Consider the following 22,130-nt stretch of genomic DNA (forward strand, 5'->3'; position numbering starts at 1 on the left):
GATGTCAACATGGTCTGTCGATTAAAACTGGGTGAGTGTAATTAAAGTCTCAGAGCTGGTTATCTTGGCCTGGGAGAGGTACCATCAATGTTCCCTCCACAAAATCCATTTGCAGGCTAAGTGAATCAATGTCATTTTTTTCTATTCCACTCCAAATGATATACAAATTGTTTCCCAGACAAACTTCATCTTGTTTTATTTGCAGATGGTTAACTGAGATAAGCGGACTAGTTCAACAAACTTCCTTCCAACTGGCTTCTCGCGGCCAATAAGTATATCTAGGAGTGTGCCAAAAAATTGACCTTCAATTTGTCATCCAATGCAGATGGAATTTAGATATTGCACACTAAAAATCAGAGGAAATCAGTGGATGAAGAGGAAAAGATACTTTCACCTTTGTGAAGGTTACAGAGATGCTGCCATCCACTTGGATATGATCAGCAAGCTCTGTGAATTGTTGTTGTTGCTTCTGTAACGTTTCCAATAAACGAGTAATCTCCTGTTTAGCCATCACTACTCGACAATCATCCTAGCCAAGAAAAGAAAGAATTTATGCATTTTGAGCTTACTACCATTGTAAACAGCATAAAGTAGTCAATTAGGCCAACATTTGTCATTGCAAAAATGCTGGCCCATTTTCAGGAAGTAATAGCAGGACATTTAGAACACTTCAATATACCCGGGTCAATCTGACTTTTATGAAAGGGAAAACAAGTTTCTGAAATTTGTTTAGCATATAACAAGCAGTGTGGATAATAGGAAATATGTAATGCATTTGGTTTTGCAGAAGGCATTCAAAAATATATCACAAGGTGTTACCACACAGGAGATCATGGTGCCAGGGGCTACATGTTGGTGTTGATAGTAGTGCGGCTAACTGAAGAAAATGGATTTGAGATAATTGGTTATTTCTACTCTGGCAATCAGAAACTATTGAGGTGTCACAGGGATTAATGCTGGGAACTCAAATATTTAATGCTTGGGTTAGGAGGTTGAATATAACGTAGCCAAATCTGCTAGCGATACAAAAAAGGTGGGTTAGCAAGTGAGGTACAAACAAAGAATCGGCAAAGAGGTAAATAGGTTTAGTGAGTGTACCTATGGAAATGAATAGAATAGAATAAATGTTATCAGCCAAGTAATGTATACATACAAGGAATTTGCCTTGGTGCTTTGGTCGCAAGGATAACAACACGATATACAGGAGACAATTAAAAATAAAACATTATAATTTAAACATGAAGAATAAAATAAAATACCAGAGCAAAAGGAGGTTAGAGACTTTTGGCTGTTGAGTAGAGCTACTACTCGCGTTAAAAAGCTGTTTTTATGTCTGGCTGTGGCGGCATTGGCAGTCCGGAGTGGCCTCCCAGAGGGAAGTGCTTCAAAGATCTTGTGGCCAGGGTGAGAGGGGTCAGAGATTATCTTATCCGCTCGCTTCCTGGCCCTTGCAGTGTAGTTCATCAATGGGCAGAAGGTTACAGCCAACAACCTTCTCGGCTGATTGAACGATGCGCTGCAGTGTGAACTGCAAAGAGGATGTTAGGAGGTTGCAGGGTGACTTGGACAGGTTGAGTGAGTGGACAGATGCATGGCAGATGCAGTTTCATGTAGATAAATGTGAGGTTATCCACTTTGGCAGCAAAAATAAGGAGGCAGATTATTATCTCAATGGTGTCAGATTAGGTAAAGGGGAAGTGCAACGAGACCTTGGTGTCCTTGTACACCAGTCACTGAAAGTAAGCGTGCAGTTACAGCAGGCAGTGAAGAAAGCTAATGGCATGTTGCCCTTCATAACGAGAGGATTTGAGTACAGGAGCAAAGAAATCCTTCTGTAGTTGGTGAGACCACATCTGGAGTATTGTGTGCAGTTTGTCTCCTAATTTGAGGAAGGACGTCCTTGCTATTGAGGCAGTGCAGTGTAGGTTCACGAGGTTAATCCCTGGGATGGAGGGACTGTCATATGAGGAAAGATTGGAAAGACTAGGCTTGTATTCACTGGAGTTTAGAAGGATGAGAGGGGATCTTATAGAGACGTGTAAAATTATTAAAAAACTAGACAAGCTAGATGCAGGAAACATGTTCCCAATGTTGGGGGAATCCAGAACCAGGGGACACAGTCCAAGAATAAAGGGGAGGCCATTTAAAACTGAGGTGAGAAAAAACTTTTTCACCCAGAGTTGTGAATTTGTGGAATTCTCTGCCACAGAAGGCCAATTCACTGGATGAATTTAAAAGAGAGTTAGATAGAGCTCTAGAGGCTAGTGGAATCAAGGGATATGGGGAGAAGGCAGGCACAGGTTACTGATTGTAGATGATCAGCCATGATCGCAATGAATGGCGGTGCTGGCACCTATTTTCTATGTGTCTACCTCTGTAGTTTTTTAGAAAAGCTCGATTAAATCCTTTATATTTATTCCAACTGGCAATAAGGACTATATTCACTTGGAATGCAACAAAGTGACTATCTTCATCGAATTCTCAGGTTCTCCGAGTAAACCAAGATTTTCTGAATTATAATGCTCCCAACCTGTGACACAGCTAATAGAAGGGCTATTTCAACCCCAGTGACCCAGGTTCAATTGTGACCACTTGTGTTGTCTTTGTGGAATTTGTATATTCTCAATATGACTGTATGGGATTCACTGGGAGGAACTACCCCTACAATCCCAACGGTCTGCGGATTGGTACATTAACTGGCCACTTTAATTGCCTCTGGTGTGTAGATGAATGGTTGAATCTGGGGAGAGTTGAGGGGAATAAAGAGGTTAGTACAAAGGGGTACCTGATTGAGAGCGTGGACTTGATGGGCGAAAGGATCAATTTCCACATTGTACAATTTGTGTTCTTTTTGTGTGATTATGACTCCAAAACATAATCACACAAAGTGGCTGGAATGCACAATTCCTGAGATTGGATTTTTAGTTTATGTTAATATGGCCGATCGATAATTACTCTTCTCCCCACTTCTGCTTTGATAACCAGATGAATAAATATCAAAGAGCAGAAAAAGCAAGAGATACAGTATACCGACAAAAAAAATCGCAATGAGAATACAAAAGTACATTATGTAAAGATATGATTGCCTTGGAGGCAGTGCAGGGAACGTTCACAATATAGACCTTTGGATGGGACTACCCTCTGAGGAATATAGCCTCAGCCCCAAAATCCTGGATTCAATATTACCTCACTTGTTCTGTCTCAAATTTGCATGTTCTCCCAATGACCATGCACATTTCTCCCGAATGTTCCAGTTTTCTACCATATCCCTAAAGATGTCTGGTACTTGAATTAGTTTTTGTAGTGTGTGTGTCAGTGCCAAAAGTCAGAAAAGAGTTGATGAATATATCATATCATATATCATATCATATATATACAGCGCGGAAACAGGCCTTTTCGGCCCACCAAGTCCGCACCGCCCAGCGATCCCCGCACATTAACACTATCCTACACACACTAGGGACAATTTTTTTGATAATTAAAAAAATTTTTTTTTTACATTTACCCAGTCAAATTAACCTACATACCGGTACGTCTTTGGAGTGTGGGAGGAAACCGAAGATCTCGGAGAAAACCCACGCAGGTCACGGGGAGAACGTACAAACTCCTTACAGTACAGCACCCGTAGTCAGGATCGAACCTGAGTCTCCGGCGCTGCATTCGCTGTAAAGCAGCAACTCTACCGCTGCGCTACGTGCCGCTACCTATATGAATAGGTTAACAGAAACACTACTAATGCTACTGCTCTGAAAGCTGTTGTAGACTTGGAAAAGGTGAACAGCCTCCTTCTATGACAGGAAAATTAAAAAAGAGTGGGCCTATAAATCTGGAATTTAAAAGATTTGAGAGGTGACATTCTGAAAACAATTTATTTTTCTGGGGCTACACAAAGTAAATAGTGAACATACTTCACCTGCAGGGAATTCTAAAGAGGGGATGACAGAGTTTGAGGAGGATTAAGCTCGAGATAAGGAGCAACCTCTGAGGGTTGTAAATGTTCACATATATCACCTGTGAGTTTTGAATTACTAAGTATATTCACATTTTTGGAGAATACAAGAATCGTGGGGAAAGAAGATGGGAAAGATCGAAAATTGCCATGGTCAGAAAGGGAAAGCAGATTTCGGGGGCTGCATGGACTAATTTTCCAAATATTATTTTCTTATCTACCAATCTCAAGCACAATTTTTCCGAGAGCCAGTTTTCCAGCTGTGGAAAAAGTAGAGCACACACTCTTAAAAGCATAGTATTTTCAAGTCACATTTGTTCCGATCAAAATCTGCATGATAATAATAATTGTGCTTAAAAAATAATTTTAGCTGTTAAGTATTTTGGAATATCTGGAAATTGTGAAATATACTATTTAGATATAGAACAGTTTACCAATTTTCTCATTTGGTTTATGCTGAAATTTGAATATTTTGCAGCCCTGATATGATGGAGACATTGAAATGAATGATTTCTAAGGTTGTCCGGTCATCCAGATATGTGAAGAGGAAAAGATTAGCGAAGACAAATGTAGATCCCTTACAGTCAGAAACAGGTGAATTTATAATGGGAAACAAGGAAATGGCAGACCAGTTAAACAAGTACTTTGGTTCTGTCGTCACTAAGGAAGACGCAAACAATCTCCCAGAAATACGAGGGGACTGAGGATCCAGTGGGAGGGAGGAACTGAAGGGAATCCACATAAGTGCACATAAGTACCACTGCACGGTAGCGCAGCGGTAGAGTTGCTGCTTTACAGCGAATGCAGCGCCGGAGACTCAGGTTCAATCCTGACTACGGGTGCTGCACAGTAAGGAGTTTGTACGTTCTCCCCGTGACCTGCGTGGGTTTTCTCCGAGATCTTCGGTTTCCTCCCACACTCCAAAGACGTACAGATATGTAGGTTAATTGGCTGGGTAAATGTAAAAATTGTCCCTAGTGGGTGTAGGATAGTGTTAATGTACGGGGATCGTTGGGCGGCACGGACTTGGTGGGCCGAAAAGGCCTGTTTCCGGCTGAATATATATGATATGATATGATAAGTCAGGAAATGGTGTTTGGGTAAACAGTTAGGACTGAAGGCAGATAAATCCCCAGGGCCTGATGATGGTCTGCATCCCCAGGGCCTGATGATAGCCTTACATCAGTAGTGGGGAAGATGCTGGAGTCGATTATTAAAGATGTAATAGCAGCGCATTTGGAAAGCAGTGACAGGATCGGTCAAAGTCAGCATGGATTTATGAAGGGGAAATCATGCTTGACTAATCTTCTGGGATTTTTTGAGGGTGTAACAAGGAGAAAGGATGAGGGAGAGCCAGTGGATGTGGCGTTTCTGAACTTTCAAATAGCCCTCTGACAAGGTCCCACAAAAGTGATTAGTGTGCAAAATTAGACCATGTGGCGGCACCCAAGGGTCGGGCCATACCACCGACCCCTCGGCACGGGAATGGACCGGTCCAGGGGGGGGCGGCCCTTTGCTACGGATATAAGGACGAGGTTTTGGGTGCAAAGTCATTCCAGCAGACTTGACCGGTCTGATAACTGTAATAAAACCAAACCTCCCGAAATACCCATCTCCTCGCCTTTATTTCGGGCCTCTTTCGACATGCCACATTGGTGACCTGCGCCGTGACGCCCACCGGACGCCGCTCCAGAGGCCGTATGAGGGCCCATACCGACCAGGTGCTGGAGCACGGACAGACAACCTTTGTCCTGGACATGAGGGGCCGGCCGGAGGCTCTGTCAATTGACCGCTTGAAGCCGGCCCACTTGGACATTGAGGTTGCCCAGCCTCGGCCACGAGGTCGCCCCCCTTTGCGGGTCCCACCACCTGTCCCTCCAACTGTGCCTCCGCCGGCCCCACTGTCGACCGATTTTCGTACGCGGTCCGGCAGGGGGTAGGGTATTGACATGGATAAAATATTGGTTGGCAGACAGGAAGCAAAGAGTAGGAATTAACAGTCCTTTTCTGAATGGCAGGCAGTGACTTGTGAGGTGCTATAAGGCTCGGTGCTGGGACCCCAGTTATTTACAATATATATTAACGATTTAGACGAAGGAATTAAATATAACATCTCCAAGTTTGCGGATGACACAAAGCTGGGTGGCAGTGTGAGCTGGGTGGCAAGAAGGATGCTGAGGCTGCAGGCTGACTTGGATAGATTTGGTGAGTGGGTAGATGTATGGCAGATGCAGTATAATGTGGATAAATGTGAGGTTATCCACTTTGGTGGCAAGAACAAGGCGGCAGATTATTATCTGAATGGTAGGGAAAAAACTGCAGATGCTGGTTTAAATCGAAGGTAGACACAAAATGCTGGAGTAACTCAGCGGGTCAGGCAGCATCTCTGGAGAGGAGGAATGGGTGACGCTTCGGGTCGAGACCCTTCTTCAGACTGAAAATATTGTTTCATGGCTTTCGCACCTACCTGCTGTAACGTTTTTTCACAGTGGAGACAAGCTGTTGAAACCTGAGAAAGTAGAATTGTCATGTCCTCTTGCTGTTGCCTTAGCCATATCAATTTCTCTCGCACATGAGCATCAACTACACTTAGTGCCATTTCCTCCTGTCGACACAGTGTTCCGTGCAATTCTGCAAAGTAAGCACGAACGCAGGATCGTGCATTCTCAGCGGTACCTGGAACCTACAAAAGGGCAAATAGAGTTGTACCATTAGAGGTCCTTACTCATAGCAGAAGCTTTGTAATGCCTAATGTGGGCTGCAGTCATTATAATAAGTATAGTAGTGTCATTAGTAACTGCAAACTAACAAAAATGAATTTGAGGTAGCAAGAGAATTTCACACTTATGAATTGTATTCCTCTGACTCAATGGAAAAACAATTTAAATGTTCTTATTTCTCTTTCTTCCCCCCATCATCTCCAATTTCTTGTGACATTCCCAATGTCTGATATTTTACTGAAGTAAGCTTCCCTTGGTTAAGCATGCCTCCAGAAGCCCTTGCAGAATCGATGCAAGAGATTAGAAATATGTTTTGCCATTAATATGTAGCATAGCAATTCAACATAATAATCCACTATATTGACCTAATTTATCTATATCCATAAATTATTGTGCTTATTCATTTTGTTGGTCAGTTAATTAAATCCAATCTTTACTAATGATTGAGGTACATTACACAAGTCAGGTAAAAACATTACTGGCGATAAGTGATAATTTATTACACAAAAAAAAATCTTAAACTTCAACACCAATTTTTCAAAATAAATATCCAATAATACGAGTTACCAATCATGATAATTGAATACAATTGTGCTATTGTGCTACAATGGAAAAAATCTTACACACTGAGCAAAGTATAGCCGGGAATACTAAAATTATGAAAAGATGCATTAGACTTACATGTTCTGTATGACCAATCCCAATTCTGTGTTGTACTGTGTGTTCACCTCCTTCAACTTTCTGAATAATCCCACCTAGTTTTTGAGAATAGTCAGAGATTTCCTCTGTAAACGTGCGAATGCAGTGCGCCATATCCAAAATAGATGCACGGATTTGATCTGCTTCAGTTTCTAAGAGTGTATTCTGTGATTTAGAAAAGCATTTAAAACGTGGGTTAAAGATCATGTTACTAAACAATAGAATATTTAAACCTTGATGACTACGGATTTTTCATTTCTACTTAAAGAAGTTCCTCCAAACTCCTATTAATTATCACTTTTCAATCAAGTAGGAAGCTAAATAACGCTATTCTGGATTATTCCTTTAGACCCATTTCTAATTGGTGTATCAGCAACAGTTGGGTTAAATTTATTTGATTCCCACTTGCCACAGCAAAAATAAGATTACTACAGTTATACATCGTGATTTGGTCAAACTATGCCTCAGGCTGCTGAACCACTCACAAAGCGATATCTCAGTTAATCCGTTGTTAAGATTCACTTGGCTCAGTTTCACCAAATGTGACAAAGTTAGGGTTTATGTATTTAGTTCATTCAAAAAAGTCATCTTGATTGGACAGCCATAAAATGATCTATAGAGGAGCCAATTCCCGCAAATCAACACAGAAATCATGCTCTGTGATCAAGAAATTCTGGCATTAGAATTCAGTTGGCAATAAAAAGAGTACCAAAACAATGTATATCCGAGGTTTAGGAATAGGTAAATATACACCACTTAACCATTTAAACCTCATCAGCCATTCAACATTATGGTTGATCTTCTACATCAACTCCATTCTTCTGCGTTATTCACACATCTCTTGACTCCTCAAATATTCAGAAATCAATCTTAATTTTCAATGCAACCAATGACTACATCTCCAAAGCCCTCCCCAGACAGAAAACCTCCAAAGATTCATCATCCCCTTAATAAAGATATGTCACTTCATCTCAGTCCTAAACATCCTGGTTTTTGAGTCATAGACCAGCCCACCAAATACCCTATCAAATCCTCTACTCTATGCATCTTAATGAGATCTCTAATTCTTCCAAACACCAGAGAATTGAAGCCAAGCCTACTTTTCTCACATGACACATGCACCATATCTTAAATCGGTCAGGTTCGTCTTCAATGCACTTTTATTTCAAATATATCCTCCTTCAGGCAAGGAGACCAAAAGTGGTCTCACCATGACCCTACACAATAGCTGAACAGTTTTAGTTCTGTACTCAATTTATTTAGCAATCAAGGCCAATGTATGCTAATAGCTTCCTTCACCTGCATGTTATCTTTCACATACACGTATAAGGAAATCCATGTCCCTTTGAACATCAATACAGGTGGAGGCCTTTAGGGTTTACAGATGCATGGCCATTCATGTGTGATTGTGGAAAATAGGCAAGCCTGAAGTGAAGAAAATTATTTGGACTGTAGTAAAAAGCTTGAAATTAGCTGCTGGAGGTGGATAGTGGTGTGGGTATGGTTGCATAATGGAGCAAGCTTGCTTGATGTGAAACTGAGAAACTAAATCCTTCAAAGAAAATTATAAAATATCATCACCACTTACAATACAGGAAGAAGCCATTTGCTCCACAGTACTTACAATGGTATTTAAATGTCCAGTCACCCACTTCCAACATTTTTTTGGGAAATTAGTACAATTTATGTTTTTAGACAGAATATATTTAATTTTGTCAATTGATTTTTAATTACTGAAAGAATGGTCAGAAAAGGGTTGAATAATGGAATGTCATCGGTAAAGAGCATGTTTGTCCTCAAAAACTCATCTTAACCCAGCACTCGATCCAGGTACTAATTAATTATTTTGTAGAAGAGAAATATTAATCTATTGTAGGTTTTGTTTTGTTAAGCTTGAACAGAAACAATAACTGTGCTTATCTCACTCTGGATTCAGTCATTAACTCACATAACATGCCCATTTTCAATCCATACAAAACAAATCTAATCTTAAATTGTATGTTAATGTTAGTGTTAATAAATTAATTAATTTATGTTAAAAATATAATTATTCCCTAACTTATATGATGGCAGGACTTTGGAAAATTAAAGTTGTAGAATGTATACTTAACCCATTAAAATCACAAATACCTTGTGTCCTTGATGCTTTGCATATTCCTTGCATACGCAGCACATTAATGGACTTGATTGACATCCTTCCTCTAAACAAACAAATTCGATTACATGCACCTGATGTTGAGAGCACATTGTCTTCTCATGCGGTTTGTCAGCCAGAGGCACTCGTCGGTGTTTGGCCAACGTCCGTGTAGAGTGTGTTAACTGGGAGCAGTCTGCACAAAGATGAGTTGCACACACAGTACAGTACATGGATGCATTGTGGTTTTCATCTTCATCACAGCGGATAATATGCTTTATAAATATTTAAATGCAAAAAGTAGACTGTTACTACACATTTAATCAAAGTTCATTTTAACTGTTTTTCTATTGCTAAAAACTGGTGCACTAACAGTACAATCATTCCAATTATATATCAAAGCAGAATAAATAGCTCCACAATGCTCTTGCATTATTACAAGCAGCATATATTAAATTATTTTGCATATTTATCATATTTGTCATTTGTTAATGAATTACCAATATCTGTTGTGAAAGAATATTTTGCTAGAACATTTTTCCTAAAACCCTGCTGGAAATAGAAGAAAGCTTGTTCATCCTCACCAATACGCCACAAATCTTCCTCTCCCCCGCCTACACCCCCCCCCCCCCCCCCCCTCAAAGTTATAGCAATGTATCTAAACAATATGCAATTGTGAAAATGATAACTGCAGATGCTGGAAATCTAAAATAGAAACAGAAATTGCTGGAAATACTCAGCAGATCAGGCAGCATGAGTGAGAAGAGAAACAAAAAAATATACAATTACAAGTGGTGTCAAATGAACTGTTCCTGTGTTCAATTATTTTCGTTGTTAATTACCAGTGCTTAAATGTTCTACTTCTCAGTATTTCCCCTGAAATAGCTACTCTTCTTCTCTCATGGATTTGCTCATTCCTTGATGATACCGTCACACAATTGCAATTGATAGCACATATTTTTTTCTCCTCAACTTTAACTCTGGATATTTTACCAATTACCATAAACGTGTGCCTCTGATAATGACTGCTTCTCACATAGAACCTCTATAACTATTATGGCATTGGTTGTTGCATACCTCTCCTGACATTCCCAGAACCTCCTCAGAAGCTCCATGGTGATTAACAGTGCCATTCTGCAACCGTTCGAGGAGTTCCAGCAAAGCAAAATTTTTCTTTAAGCCCCAGACACCCGAATCACCTGTCAAATTAATTTGCATTATAAAGTTTGAATCCAGTTTCTGCTATTCATTAAGTTATGACATTTCAGCTTTTCCATGACAGTAACTTCATTTTTGTTTTAATTTAATACAGTAATTGTTTAGGATCACATATTTCTTAACTCATTCAAAATGAGTTAGGATAGACCACAGTAATGCAATGTTTTCTTTCTGTATTAAATTAATGTCCAATGGAGTAAAATGGAACTAGGTCTGAAGAGTGGATAGACAAGGAGTGGCACAGGCATCTGCATCAAAGGTCCAACATTCAATCGTGATCTCTATTGCTATCTGTGTAGAGTTTGCATATTCTCCCTGTGATTGTGTGGGCTTTCTCCAATAGAGAGCAAAGACATGTTGGTTGGTAGGTGACACACCACAGTAAATTGTTCTCGTATGCAAATAGGTGGTAGAACAGGGGGAATGAAAGAGAGAATAGTATTTGCGCAAATGACTGTCAATGTGGTCCCAAATATCGGAAAACCTGTTTTTATCGTATAAGACTATGATTGATCCTTAAAAAGAGGAATGCAATACCTTACAATTTATTATTAGGTTTAATAAAATCCTCAACTCCTCCATACAGGCAAACAATAATTTAATGAAGTGCCTTTTGAGTGCGTGCCTAAAGACTCTTGTCTCATATAATTTATCTCAAGCTTCACTGGTTAGCTAACTGATTGGATACATGATTATACACCAACATTGAAAATTGTTCAAGCATGTCAGATTAATCAGGCATTTTAAGTGTACAGTGGAAAATAGAGCAACCAACTTCTGCGAAGCAAAATAGCAAACAGATGGTTCTGATGCTGTTGAGGGACAAACATGGGGAGGTGGGAAAAGGAAGTGTAGGGAAAAGTACTCCAAAATAATTTAATGGGATTAGAAATCCCCCACAACCTAATAATATTCCTTCATGGATAGGACAAGTTTGGAAGGATATGGACCAACGCAGGCAGGTGGGACTAGTGTAACTGGGACATGTTGGCTGGTGTGGGCAAGTTGGGCCGAAGGGCCTGTTTCCACACTGTATCACTCTATGACTATGTGCTGCTTACAAGCCACTGATTTAAATTAACAAATCGGGGAAATCTGGTAACTAACATTGCAATAGGAAAATAAGATGCAAACTTAAATTTGTAATCACGCATGAAGCCACCAAATACAACCATTTAAAAAAGCAAATTATAAAAAATGCAAGCTGCAGGATGGATCAATAAAGGTAAAACTTTCAAATCGATCATAAGTATTGTAAATACATGGACTAACCTAGTTCAGTCACCTGTCGGTCAAATGGACAATGTAATGCTCTCCCTTGTAGTGGAAGGCGAGTGAGACAATCATGGCAAACAGTGTGACCACAGAGGAGCAGGCGAGGCACTTTGTCACCCTGCAGACTGAAAACATCTTCACAAACTCCACATTCTAGAACCTATAAATTAAGAAACACAAATCACTGAGGTAACATAGTACAAAGTTCAATAAACCAAGATGATTGTAGGTATTTGATCACTGATTTCCAGGAGGGGATTTAAGGCAAGGTGGTAAGGGTAGAAAGAAGTGAAATTGTGACTATAAGGTTTACTAATATTAGTCTTGAGCGATCAGATTTGATCTCTACTGCATTTAAAGCAATTTACTTTAATATTGGACTGGATGCAAAGTAAGAGCACCATCTTAAAAAAAAACATCCAAAATAATAAAGCAAATTTTAGGTAAATCAGGCACGTGAGTGAGGTAAACAAAAAGAGGAAAAGAGCTGAGCACTTGCGCTTCCTCAAAAAATCGGAAAATTTACACACAAAATTATCAGTTTCAAGCCACTTTTAGTGCATTTCAAAGTAAAAATGAACATTACAAAATAATGTGAATATGTCACTGTATACTAATAACATTTTTATTATTTTAATGAATAATCTTGCACTTAAATTTAATATTTACTCATTACACTTCCACCACTGATTTTCTGGCATTCTTGGTTCCAGAGCTTTGCTGGTTTATCCAGCTGGCCGAGGAAGTCAGCTATGGGGATAGATGTGCTGGTTCCAGCTGGGCTGCAGATCCAGAGCCCCGGCCGCAGGTTGTAAATTCAACCCACCGATCGGCCGTGGAAGTCCTGATGAGGTCAGGATTGGCTGCCTTGCCCAGCCTAGGCGCCACATTTTCGGGGATACTTCCAGGGCGTAGGGGATTACAAGTGGGCTCTCGTAATTTTGTCCGAATTTCAATGATTAGCTGCTATTTATCGCGGAACCCCTAGCGACCTCTAGCAGAACCCTAGTGTTCCGGGGAAACATGGTCGAGAAACGCTGCTATACATCGTTTATTTTATCCTTTCTTTTATTCGATCGGATTTCTCCGTTGGTAAATGCGATTTTGGCAAAGTGAAAAACAAGGAAATCATGCACAAAGCGCGGAAAATGGAATTTTAAAACGCGGAAATCCACGGAAACGCGGAAAATTTACATGCCTGGTAAATAAATCAAATTCAAATTGGATTAAATTAATAATCTGGACAAATACATAAACATGTTTTAGCCAAGGAAAGTATGCAAGAGAAGGCCATTTTGTCCCTCTTCCCTCAGTCCACAACATTAATCATCCATTCACATTAGTTCAATGTTATCCAACCTTTGCATCCAACCTCTACACACTAGAAACAACTTACACAGGCCACTAATTAACAACCCAGCACTTCTTTGGGAAGTGGGAGGAAACCCACACGTTCAGACATGCAAACTCCATATAGACAGCGCTCAAGGTCCGGATCGAACATGGGCCCCTGATGTTGTGTTCTACTAGCAGTGCTACTGGCATTTCCTAAAATTTGTCACTGCCATGAATATACTCAACAACTAAGCAATGCAGCCCTCCAAAGAGAAGGAGGAGAGCAAAGAGATTTGGGGGGCTTGAGGAGATGCATGGCAGGGGAGGGAAGGATGAACCCTTGAGGGGTGTGAAGAATTGGGGTAAAGAGGCAGAGAGCAGAAGGGTAACAGTAGGGTGATTGGTAAATGGAGATAGCAGAGGGGCAGCAAGGGAGGGAATACACTGAAGTGTAGGATGGGAGGTTGGAGGCAGGTGCCAATGTGTAGGGAGGGTGGAAGGGGAAGGAAGAATGGCAGTAGACTGTAGGGAGGACACTGAAGGGGAGGGAGGAGGCACCAGAGTGCAGGGGGTTTGGAGGGAGGGAAGGAGGGCACCGAAGGGGAGGGAGGGAACGGGAGGGAGGGAGGGAACGGGAGGGAGGGAGGGAACGGGAGGGAGGGAGGGAACGGGAGGGAGGGAGGGAGGGAACGGGAGGGAGGGAGGGAGGGAGGGAGGGAGGGAGGGAGGGAGGGAGGGAGGGAACGGGAGGGAGGGAACGGGAGGGAGGGAGGGAGGGAACGGGAGGGAGGGAGGGAGGGAACGGGAGGGAGGGAGGGAGGGAACGGGAGGGAGGGAGGGAACGGGAGGGAGGGAGGGAGGGAACGGGAGGGAGGGAGGGAGGGAACGGGAGGGAGGGAGGGAGGGAACGGGAGGGAGGGAGGGAGGGAACGGGAGGGAGGGAGGGAGGGAGGGAACGGGAGGGAGGGAGGGAACGGGAGGGAGGGAGGGAGGGAACGGGAGGGAGGGAGGGAGGGAACGGGAGGGAGGGAGGGAGGGAGGGAACGGGAGGGAGGGAGGGAGGGAACGGGAGGGAGGGAGGGAACGGGAGGGAGGGAGGGAGGGAACGGGAGGGAGGGAACGGGAGGGAACGGGAGGGAGGGAGGGAACGGGAGGGAGGGAGGGAACGGGAGGGAGGGAGGGAACGGGAGGGAGGGAGGGAACGGGAGGGAGGGAGGGAACGGGAGGGAGGGAGGGAAGGAGGGAACGGGAGGGAGGGAGGGAGGGAACGGGAGGGAGGGAACGGGAGGGAGGGAACGGGAGGGAGGGAACGGGAGGGAGGGAACGGGAGGGAGGGAACGGGAGGGAGGGAACGGGAGGGAGGGAACGGGAGGGAGGGAACGGGAGGGAGGGAACGGGAGGGAGGGAACGGGAGGGAGGGAACGGGAGGGAGGGAACGGGAGGGAGGGGAGGGAGGGAACGGGAGGGAGGGAGGGAGGGAACGGGAGGGAGGGAGGGAGGGAGGGAGGGAGGGAGGGAGGGAGGGAGGGAACGGGAGGGAGGGAGGGAACGGGAGGGAGGGAGGGAACGGGAGGGAGGGAGGGAACGGGAGGGAGGGAGGGAACGGGAGGGAGGGAGGGAACGGGAGGGAGGGAACGGGAGGGAGGGAGGGAGGGAGGGAGGGAGGGAACGGGAGGGAGGGAGGGAGGGAACGGGAGGGAGGGAGGGAGGGAACGGGAGGGAGGGAGGGAACGGGAGGGAGGGAGGGAGGGAACGGGAGGGAGGGAGGGAGGGAACGGGAGGGAGGGAGGGAGGGAACGGGAGGGAGGGAGGGAGGGAACGGGAGGGAGGGAGGGAGGGAACGGGAGGGAGGGAGGGAGGGAACGGGAGGGAGGGAGGGAGGGAACGGGAGGGAGGGAGGGAGGGAACGGGAGGGAGGGAACGGGAGGGAGGGAGGGAACGGGAGGGAGGGAGGGAACGGGAGGGAGGGAGGGAGGGAGGGAACGGGAGGGAGGGAGGGAGGGAACGGGAGGGAGGGAGGGAGGGAACGGGAGGGAGGGAGGGAGGGAACGGGAGGGAGGGAACGGGAGGGAGGGAGGGAGGGAACGGGAGGGAGGGAGGGAGGGAACGGGAGGGAGGGAGGGAGGGAACGGGAGGGAGGGAGGGAACGGGAGGGAGGGAGGGAGGGAGGGAACGGGAGGGAGGGAGGGAGGGAGGGAGGGAACGGGAGGGAGGGAGGGAACGGGAGGGAGGGAGGGAGGGAGAGGGAGGGAGGGAGGGAACGGGAGGGAGGGAGGGAGGGAACGGGAGGGAGGGAGGGAGGGAACGGGAGGGAGGGAGGGAGGGAACGGGAGGGAGGGAGGGAGGGAACGGGAGGGAGGGAACGGGAGGGAGGGAACGGGAGGGAGGGAGGGAGGGAACGGGAGGGAGGGAGGGAGGGAGGGAGGGAGGGAGGGAACGGGAGGGAGGGAGGGAACGGGAGGGAGGGAGGGAACGGGAGGGAGGGAGGGAGGGAACGGGAGGGAGGGAGGGAGGGAAGGGAACGGGAGGGAGGGAGGGAAGGGAACGGGAGGGAGGGAGGGAGGGGAGGGAGGGAACGGGAGGGAGGGAGGGAGGGAGGGAACGGGAGGGAGGGAACGGGAGGGAGGGAACGGGAGGGAGGGAGGGAACGGGAGGGAGGGAGGGAGGGAGGGAACGGGAGGGAGGGAGGGAGGGAGGGAGGGAGGGAGGGAGGGAGGGAACGGGAGGGAGGGAGGGAGGGAGGGAACGGGAGGGAGGGAACGGGAGGGAGGGAGGGAGGGAGGGAACGGGAGGGAGGGAACGGGAGGGAGGGAGGGAGGGAGGGAGGGGGAGGGAGGGAGGGAACGGGAGGGAGGGAGGGAGGGAACGGGAGGGAGGGAGGGAGGGAGGGAGGGAGGGAGGGAGGGAGGGAGGGAGGGAACGGGAGGGAGGGAACGGGAGGGAACGGGAGGGAGGGAACGGGAGGGAACGGGAGGGAGGGAACGGGAGGGAGGGAACGGGAGGGAGGGAGGGAGGGAGGGAGGGAGGGAGGGAACGGGAGGGAGGGAACGGGAGGGAGGGAGGGAGGGAGGGAACGGGAGGGAGGGAGGGAGGGAGGGAGGGAACGGGAGGGAGGGAGGGAGGGAGGGAACGGGAGGGAGGGAGGGAACGGGAGGGAGGGAGGGAACGGGAGGGAGGGAGGGAACGGGAGGGAGGGAACGGGAGGGAGGGAGGGAACGGGAGGGAGGGAGGGAGGGAACGGGAGGGAGGGAGGGAACGGGAGGGAGGGAGGGAACGGGAGGGAGGGAGGGAACGGGAGGGAGGGAGGGAGGGAACGGGAGGGAGGGAACGGGAGGGATGGAGGGAGGGAACGGGAGGGAGGGAGGGAACGGGAGGGAGGGAGGGAGGGAGGGAACGGGAGGGAGGGAGGGAGGGAACGGGAGGGAGGGAACGGGAGGGAGGGAACGGGAGGGAGGGAACGGGAGGGAGGGAACGGGAGGGAGGGAACGGGAGGGAGGGAGGGAGGGAAGGGAACGGGAGGGAGGGAACGGGAGGGAGGGAACGGGAGGGAGGGAACGGGAGGGAGGGAGGGAGGGAAGGGAACGGGAGGGAACGAACGGGAGGGAGGGAGGGAGGGAGGGAGGGAGGGAGGGAGGGAGGGAGGGAAGGGAACGGGAGGGAGGGAGGGAGGGAACGGGAGGGAGGGAGGGAGGGAGGGAACGGGAGGGAGGGAGGGAACGGGAGGGAGGGAGGGAGGGAGGGAGGGAGGGAACGGGAGGGAGGGAGGGAGGGAACGGGAGGGAGGGAACGGGAGGGAGGGAACGGGAGGGAGGGAACGGGAGGGAGGGAACGGGAGGGAGGGAACGGGAGGGAGGGAAGGGAACGGGAGGGAACGAACGGGAGGGAGGGGGGGAGGGAGGGAGGGAGGGAACGGGAGGGAGGGAGGGAGGGAACGGGAGAGAGGGGGGAGGGCACTGATGGGTAGGAAGGGGGGGCACTGAAGGGTAGGAAGGGGGCACTGAAGGGGAGGGAGGCTGGAGGGGAGGGAGAGGGCACTGAAGGGGAGGGGAAGGGCACTGAAGGGTAGGAAGGGGGGGCACTGAAGGGTAGGGAGGGGGCACTGAAGGGGAGGGGAAGGGGAAGGGCACTGAAGGGTAGGAAGGGGGGGCACTGAAGGGTAGGGAGGGGGCACTGAAGGGGAGGGGAAGGGGAAGGGCACTGAAGGGTAGGAAGGGGGGGCACTGAAGGGTAGGGAGGGGGCACTGAAGGGGAGGGGAAGGGCACTGAAGGGTAGGGAGGGGGCACTGAAGGGGAGGGGAAGGGCACTGAAGGGGAGGGAGGCTGGAGGGGAGGGAGAGGGCACTGAAGGGGAGGGAGGGGGCGCCTGAGTGCAGGGCGGGGTTTGGAGAGCGAAGGTAAGGGGGAAGGAAGGGCAGTGGAGGGGGCACCAGAGTGCAGGGGGTTTGGAGAGAGGGAGGACACTGTGTTGAAGGGGAGGGAGGGAGGGAGGGGAATGGAGGGCGGGTGGCGGTGATGGAGGGTCCCCGCTCACCTTGACGGAGCAGCCGGGCGCCGGGCGCGGGCACCGGGAGGCGGTGTGGGGCCCCGCGGGACGGGCGTTCGCCATCATCGCCGCCGCCGCCACCGCCATTGCCCCGCTCCGCCCACAGAGGCGCCGCACCGCGCACGCGCACCCCCCCCCCCCCCCCCCCCCGGCTCTCAGACCAAGAGCCGCAAAGCAACTTCAGACATGATCAGCGCCAGAGATCCAGCAGTGTAACGCGCCTCGCGCCTCGCGCCCCGCCCGCCGCCCTCCGGACCAGATGTCACCGGTAACGCGACGACACCGGCGACGGCAAAGGCCTCGCGTCGCCCAGTCTCTGACTCCGGGTCAGACAGAGCTGCGCATGCTCACACTGGTGCTGCGGCTGGGATTACATTACAATGTTCATTCATCAACACTGACCAGTGCGCTGCAAGGATGGAGAACCAATGTGTCAGCAACGGCACATGCACACTGCTTGAATTACTGTCCAAGTGCCGTGCACCTCCGGGAGAGCAGGGAGGATGCAAAGGGCAATGAGGATGCAGAGAGCAGGGAGGATGCAGAGAGCAGGGAGGATGCAAAGAGCAGGGAGGATGCAAAGGGCAGTGAGGATGCAGAGAGCAGGGAGGATGCAGGGAGGATGCCGAGAGCAGGGAGGATGCAGAGAGCAGGGAGGATGCAGAGAGCAGGGAGGATGCAAAGGACAGTGAGGATGCAAAGAGCAGGGAGGATGCAAAGGGCAGTGAGGATGCAGAGCAGGGAGGATGCAAAGGGCAGGGAGGATGCAGGGAGCAGGGAGGATGCAGAGAGCAGGGAGGATGCAAAGAGCAGGGAGGATGCAAAGGGCAATGAGGATGCAAAGAGCAGGGAGGATGCAGAGAGCAGGGAGGATGCAGAGAGCAGGGAGGATGCAGAGTGCTGGAATAACTCAGCGGGTCAGGTAGCATCTCTAGAGGACATCGATAGGCGATGGCGATGTTTTGGGTCAGAAACCTTCAGGGGGGACTAGAAAGGAAAAGAGGCAGTGTAAAGTCTGGAAAGTAATAGATGTGAAGAAGGGTCTAGACCCGAAACGTCACCTATTCCTTTTCTCCAGAGATGCTGCCTGACCCGCTGTGTTACTCCAGCTTTTTGTGTCTTTCTTTGGTTTAAACCAGCATCTGCTGTCCCTTTCGGACACAAGTAATAGGTGAATACAGGGGGTGAGTGGGAAGAGGGGTGACGGGGGAGGATTGAAAGGCAAATGGAATGGTTGGACAGAGGCCATAGATGAAAAGACAAACGGTGTCTATAAGCCAATGAGCCTCATGTCAGTGGTATGGAAACTACCGGAGAGAATTCTTCGAGAGTATTTACTCCCATTTGGGAAGATGATGGGCGAGCTAGGGATAGCATGGTTTAGCAAGCGGCAGGTCATTCTTTACTAACTTGACTGCGTTTTTTGAGGTGATGATGGATATTGATGAAGGTAGGGTGGTGGATGTTGTTTATATGGATTTTAGTAAGGACTGATAAGGTCCCTCATGGAAGACTGATTCAGTAGATTTAAGAGATATAGAATTTACGATGACTTGGTTGTATGGATTCAGAACTGACTTATTCATAGAAGACAGAGAGTTGTGATGAAAGGTAGATATTGTAGCTGGAGGTCTGTGACTAGTGGAGCTTCACAGGAATCTGTGCTGGAACCTCTGCTTTTTGTGATATAATCTTGGATGTAGATGGGTTGGTGAGTAGATTTACTGATAACACCAAAATTGGAAGAGATTTAATTTTAATTTTATAAATACAGCATGGAAATAGGAACTTCTGCCCACCGAGTCCGTGCTGACCAGCAATCACCTGTACTCTCGTTCTATCCTACACACCAGGGACAATTACTTTTTTACCGAAGCCAATTAACCTACAAACTTGCACCTCCTCGGAATGTTGGAGGAAACCAGAGCAACCGGAGAGAACCCACACGGTCACGGGGAGAATGTGCAAACTCTGTACAGACAGCACCCAGAATCAGGATTGAACGTGGGTCTCTGGTGCTGTAAGGCAGCAACTATTGCTGCACACTGTGCCACCCCAGTTACAGACAGTGAGGAAGACTGTCAGAAGATATAGAGGGATGTAGATCAACTGCATAAATGGGCGGAGAAGTGGCAAATGGAGTTTAAACTGAACAAGTGTGAGGTGTTGCACTTTGGGAAGTTGAATGCAAGGGAAAAGTATACAGTTGATGGCTTTAGGTAACTGATCCATAAACAACCCCTTTTTCTTTCCTTCCGTTTCCCCCAAATTCTCCCAGACCCTTAGCAGCATTGATTTGCAAAGGGATCTTGGAGTCCAAGTTCATAACTCAGTGTACACAGGGTGGTTAAGAAGGCATATGATATGCTCGGCATCTTTGTTAGGGACATTCAAAATAAGAGTCAGGAAGTCATGGTGAAGTTCAAAGTACTTTGATTAGGCCGCATCTGGAGTATTGCATGCAGTTCTGGTCGCCCCATTACAGGAAAGATGTGGAGACATTGGAGAGGATGCTGAGGAGTTTTACCAGAATGCTGTCCAGATTAGAGGGTCTCAGCTACAGGGATAGGTTCAATATACTTGGGATTGTTTTCTCTGGAACGTCAGAGCTTGAGGGGACGCTAGATAGAAGTGGAAAAAATTATGAGAGGCATAGATAAAGTAGACAGAGTCTGTCTACTTTATCTATGCCTCTCATACTTTTTTCCACTTCTATCTAGCCTCCCCTCAACCTCTGACATTCCAGAGAAACAACCCTTTTTTCTGACATTCCAGAGAAACAGCCCCTTTTTCAAGGTGGAAGTGTCCAGCACCAATGGGCATATCTATTATTAGAGGGGGAAAGTTTAATGTGCAGGGCATGTTTTTTACATAGAGATTAGTAAGGCCCTGGAATGCATTGCTAGGAGTGGTAGTGGAGGCAGATACAATAGTGGCGTTTAAGAGGCTTTTAGATAGGCACATTAAACTGCAGGAAATAGGGGAATATGGATCATGTACAGACCAATGAGATCAGCTTAACTTGGCATCTTGTTCGGCACTAACGTTATGAGCCAATGGGCTCGATCCTGTGCCGTACTGTTCTATGTGTGAGCAATGTGTGAGGATATTTCCACCAGTGGGAGCGTCGAGGACTAGATGTCAAAGCCTCAGAATTAAAGGATGTTCCTTTTGAAAGGAGATGAGGAAGAATTTCTTTAGTCAGAGGGTGGTGAATCTGTGGAATTTTTGCCACAGAAGGCTGTGGAGGCAAAGTCAATGGATATTTTTAAGGCAGAAATAGATAGATTCTTGATTTGTACGGGTGTCAGGTGTCATGCGGAGAAGGCAGGAGAATGGGGTTTAGGAGATATAGATCAGCCATTATTGAATGGTGGTGTAGACTCGATGAGCCGATTGGCCCTAATTCTGCTCCTATCACTTATGACTTCACAACCTCACGACAAACAGAAGTGCAAATTGTGAAGCCGGAGGAAGGAAAAAAGGTGGAAGGGGAGAAATGGGGTTGAGTCCAGTTTGGGCACAGAGAATATGGGGGAAAGGGAAGGAAAGAAAAAGGGGTTGTTTATGGATCAGTTACCTAAAATTGGAGAATCCAATGTACATCCCGTTGGGTTGTAAGCAAACCAAGCAGAATATTAGGTGCTGTTCCTCCAGTTTGCATTTGTGGCCTCTTTCTGGCAATTGACAGGAAGGTCAGACGGGAATGGGATGGGGAATGAAAATGGTTAGCAACCAGGACATCCTGCAGGCCTTGTTGCACTTGAATGCAAACATTCAACAAAATGGTTGCCGCGTCCATGCTTGGTCTCATTGATATAAATGAGGGCACGATGGGAACACAGGATGCAATAAATGAGATTAGAGGAGGTGTATGTGAACCTCTATCTCATGTAGAAGGACAGCTGGTGTCCCAGAATGGATGTGAGAGGAGGTGTCTGTAATAGGTGTTACATCTCCTGTGGTTGCAGGGGTAAGTATGTGTGGAGGGGCTGGTTTGGGTGGGAAGGGATGAGTGAACTAAGGAGTTGTCTCTGAGGAAGGCGGAAAGGGTTAGAGATGGAAAGATGTGATTGGTGGTGGGATCATGTTGAAGGTGGTAGAAATGCTGGAAAATTATGTGTTGGATGTGCATGCTAGTGGGGCGAGGGAAACTGGCCTATTCTTATCTCACACTTTTTGCTTTTTTATCTCTGGCATTCATTCATCCAACCATCTGCCTATCAAAACACCCCCTCACTTGTTTCCACCTATCAC

At 47.6% G+C, this 22,130-nt stretch overlaps 1 protein-coding gene across 1 annotated transcript in view; it reads right to left on the minus strand.

Moving 5' to 3' along the window:
- The window catches only part of trim23 (tripartite motif containing 23), a 30,422-nt gene extending 12,404 nt beyond the window's left edge, over nucleotides 1-18,018 (minus strand). The window contains exons 1-7 of the mRNA XM_078397515.1: nucleotides 17,862-18,018; nucleotides 11,993-12,155; nucleotides 10,580-10,701; nucleotides 9,499-9,777; nucleotides 7,351-7,533; nucleotides 6,417-6,632; nucleotides 395-529 (exon numbers count right to left, since the gene is read on the minus strand). Coding sequence (XP_078253641.1) covers nucleotides 395-529; nucleotides 6,417-6,632; nucleotides 7,351-7,533; nucleotides 9,499-9,777; nucleotides 10,580-10,701; nucleotides 11,993-12,155; nucleotides 17,862-17,960 — 1,197 coding nt within the window. The 5' untranslated portion in view covers nucleotides 17,961-18,018. The remainder of the gene's footprint in view (nucleotides 1-394; nucleotides 530-6,416; nucleotides 6,633-7,350; nucleotides 7,534-9,498; nucleotides 9,778-10,579; nucleotides 10,702-11,992; nucleotides 12,156-17,861) is intronic.
- Nucleotides 18,019-22,130: the final 4,112 nt, after the last annotated feature.

This window comes from Rhinoraja longicauda, chromosome 1, assembly GCF_053455715.1.
Source record: "Rhinoraja longicauda isolate Sanriku21f chromosome 1, sRhiLon1.1, whole genome shotgun sequence".
NCBI lineage: Eukaryota > Metazoa > Chordata > Chondrichthyes > Rajiformes > Arhynchobatidae > Rhinoraja > Rhinoraja longicauda.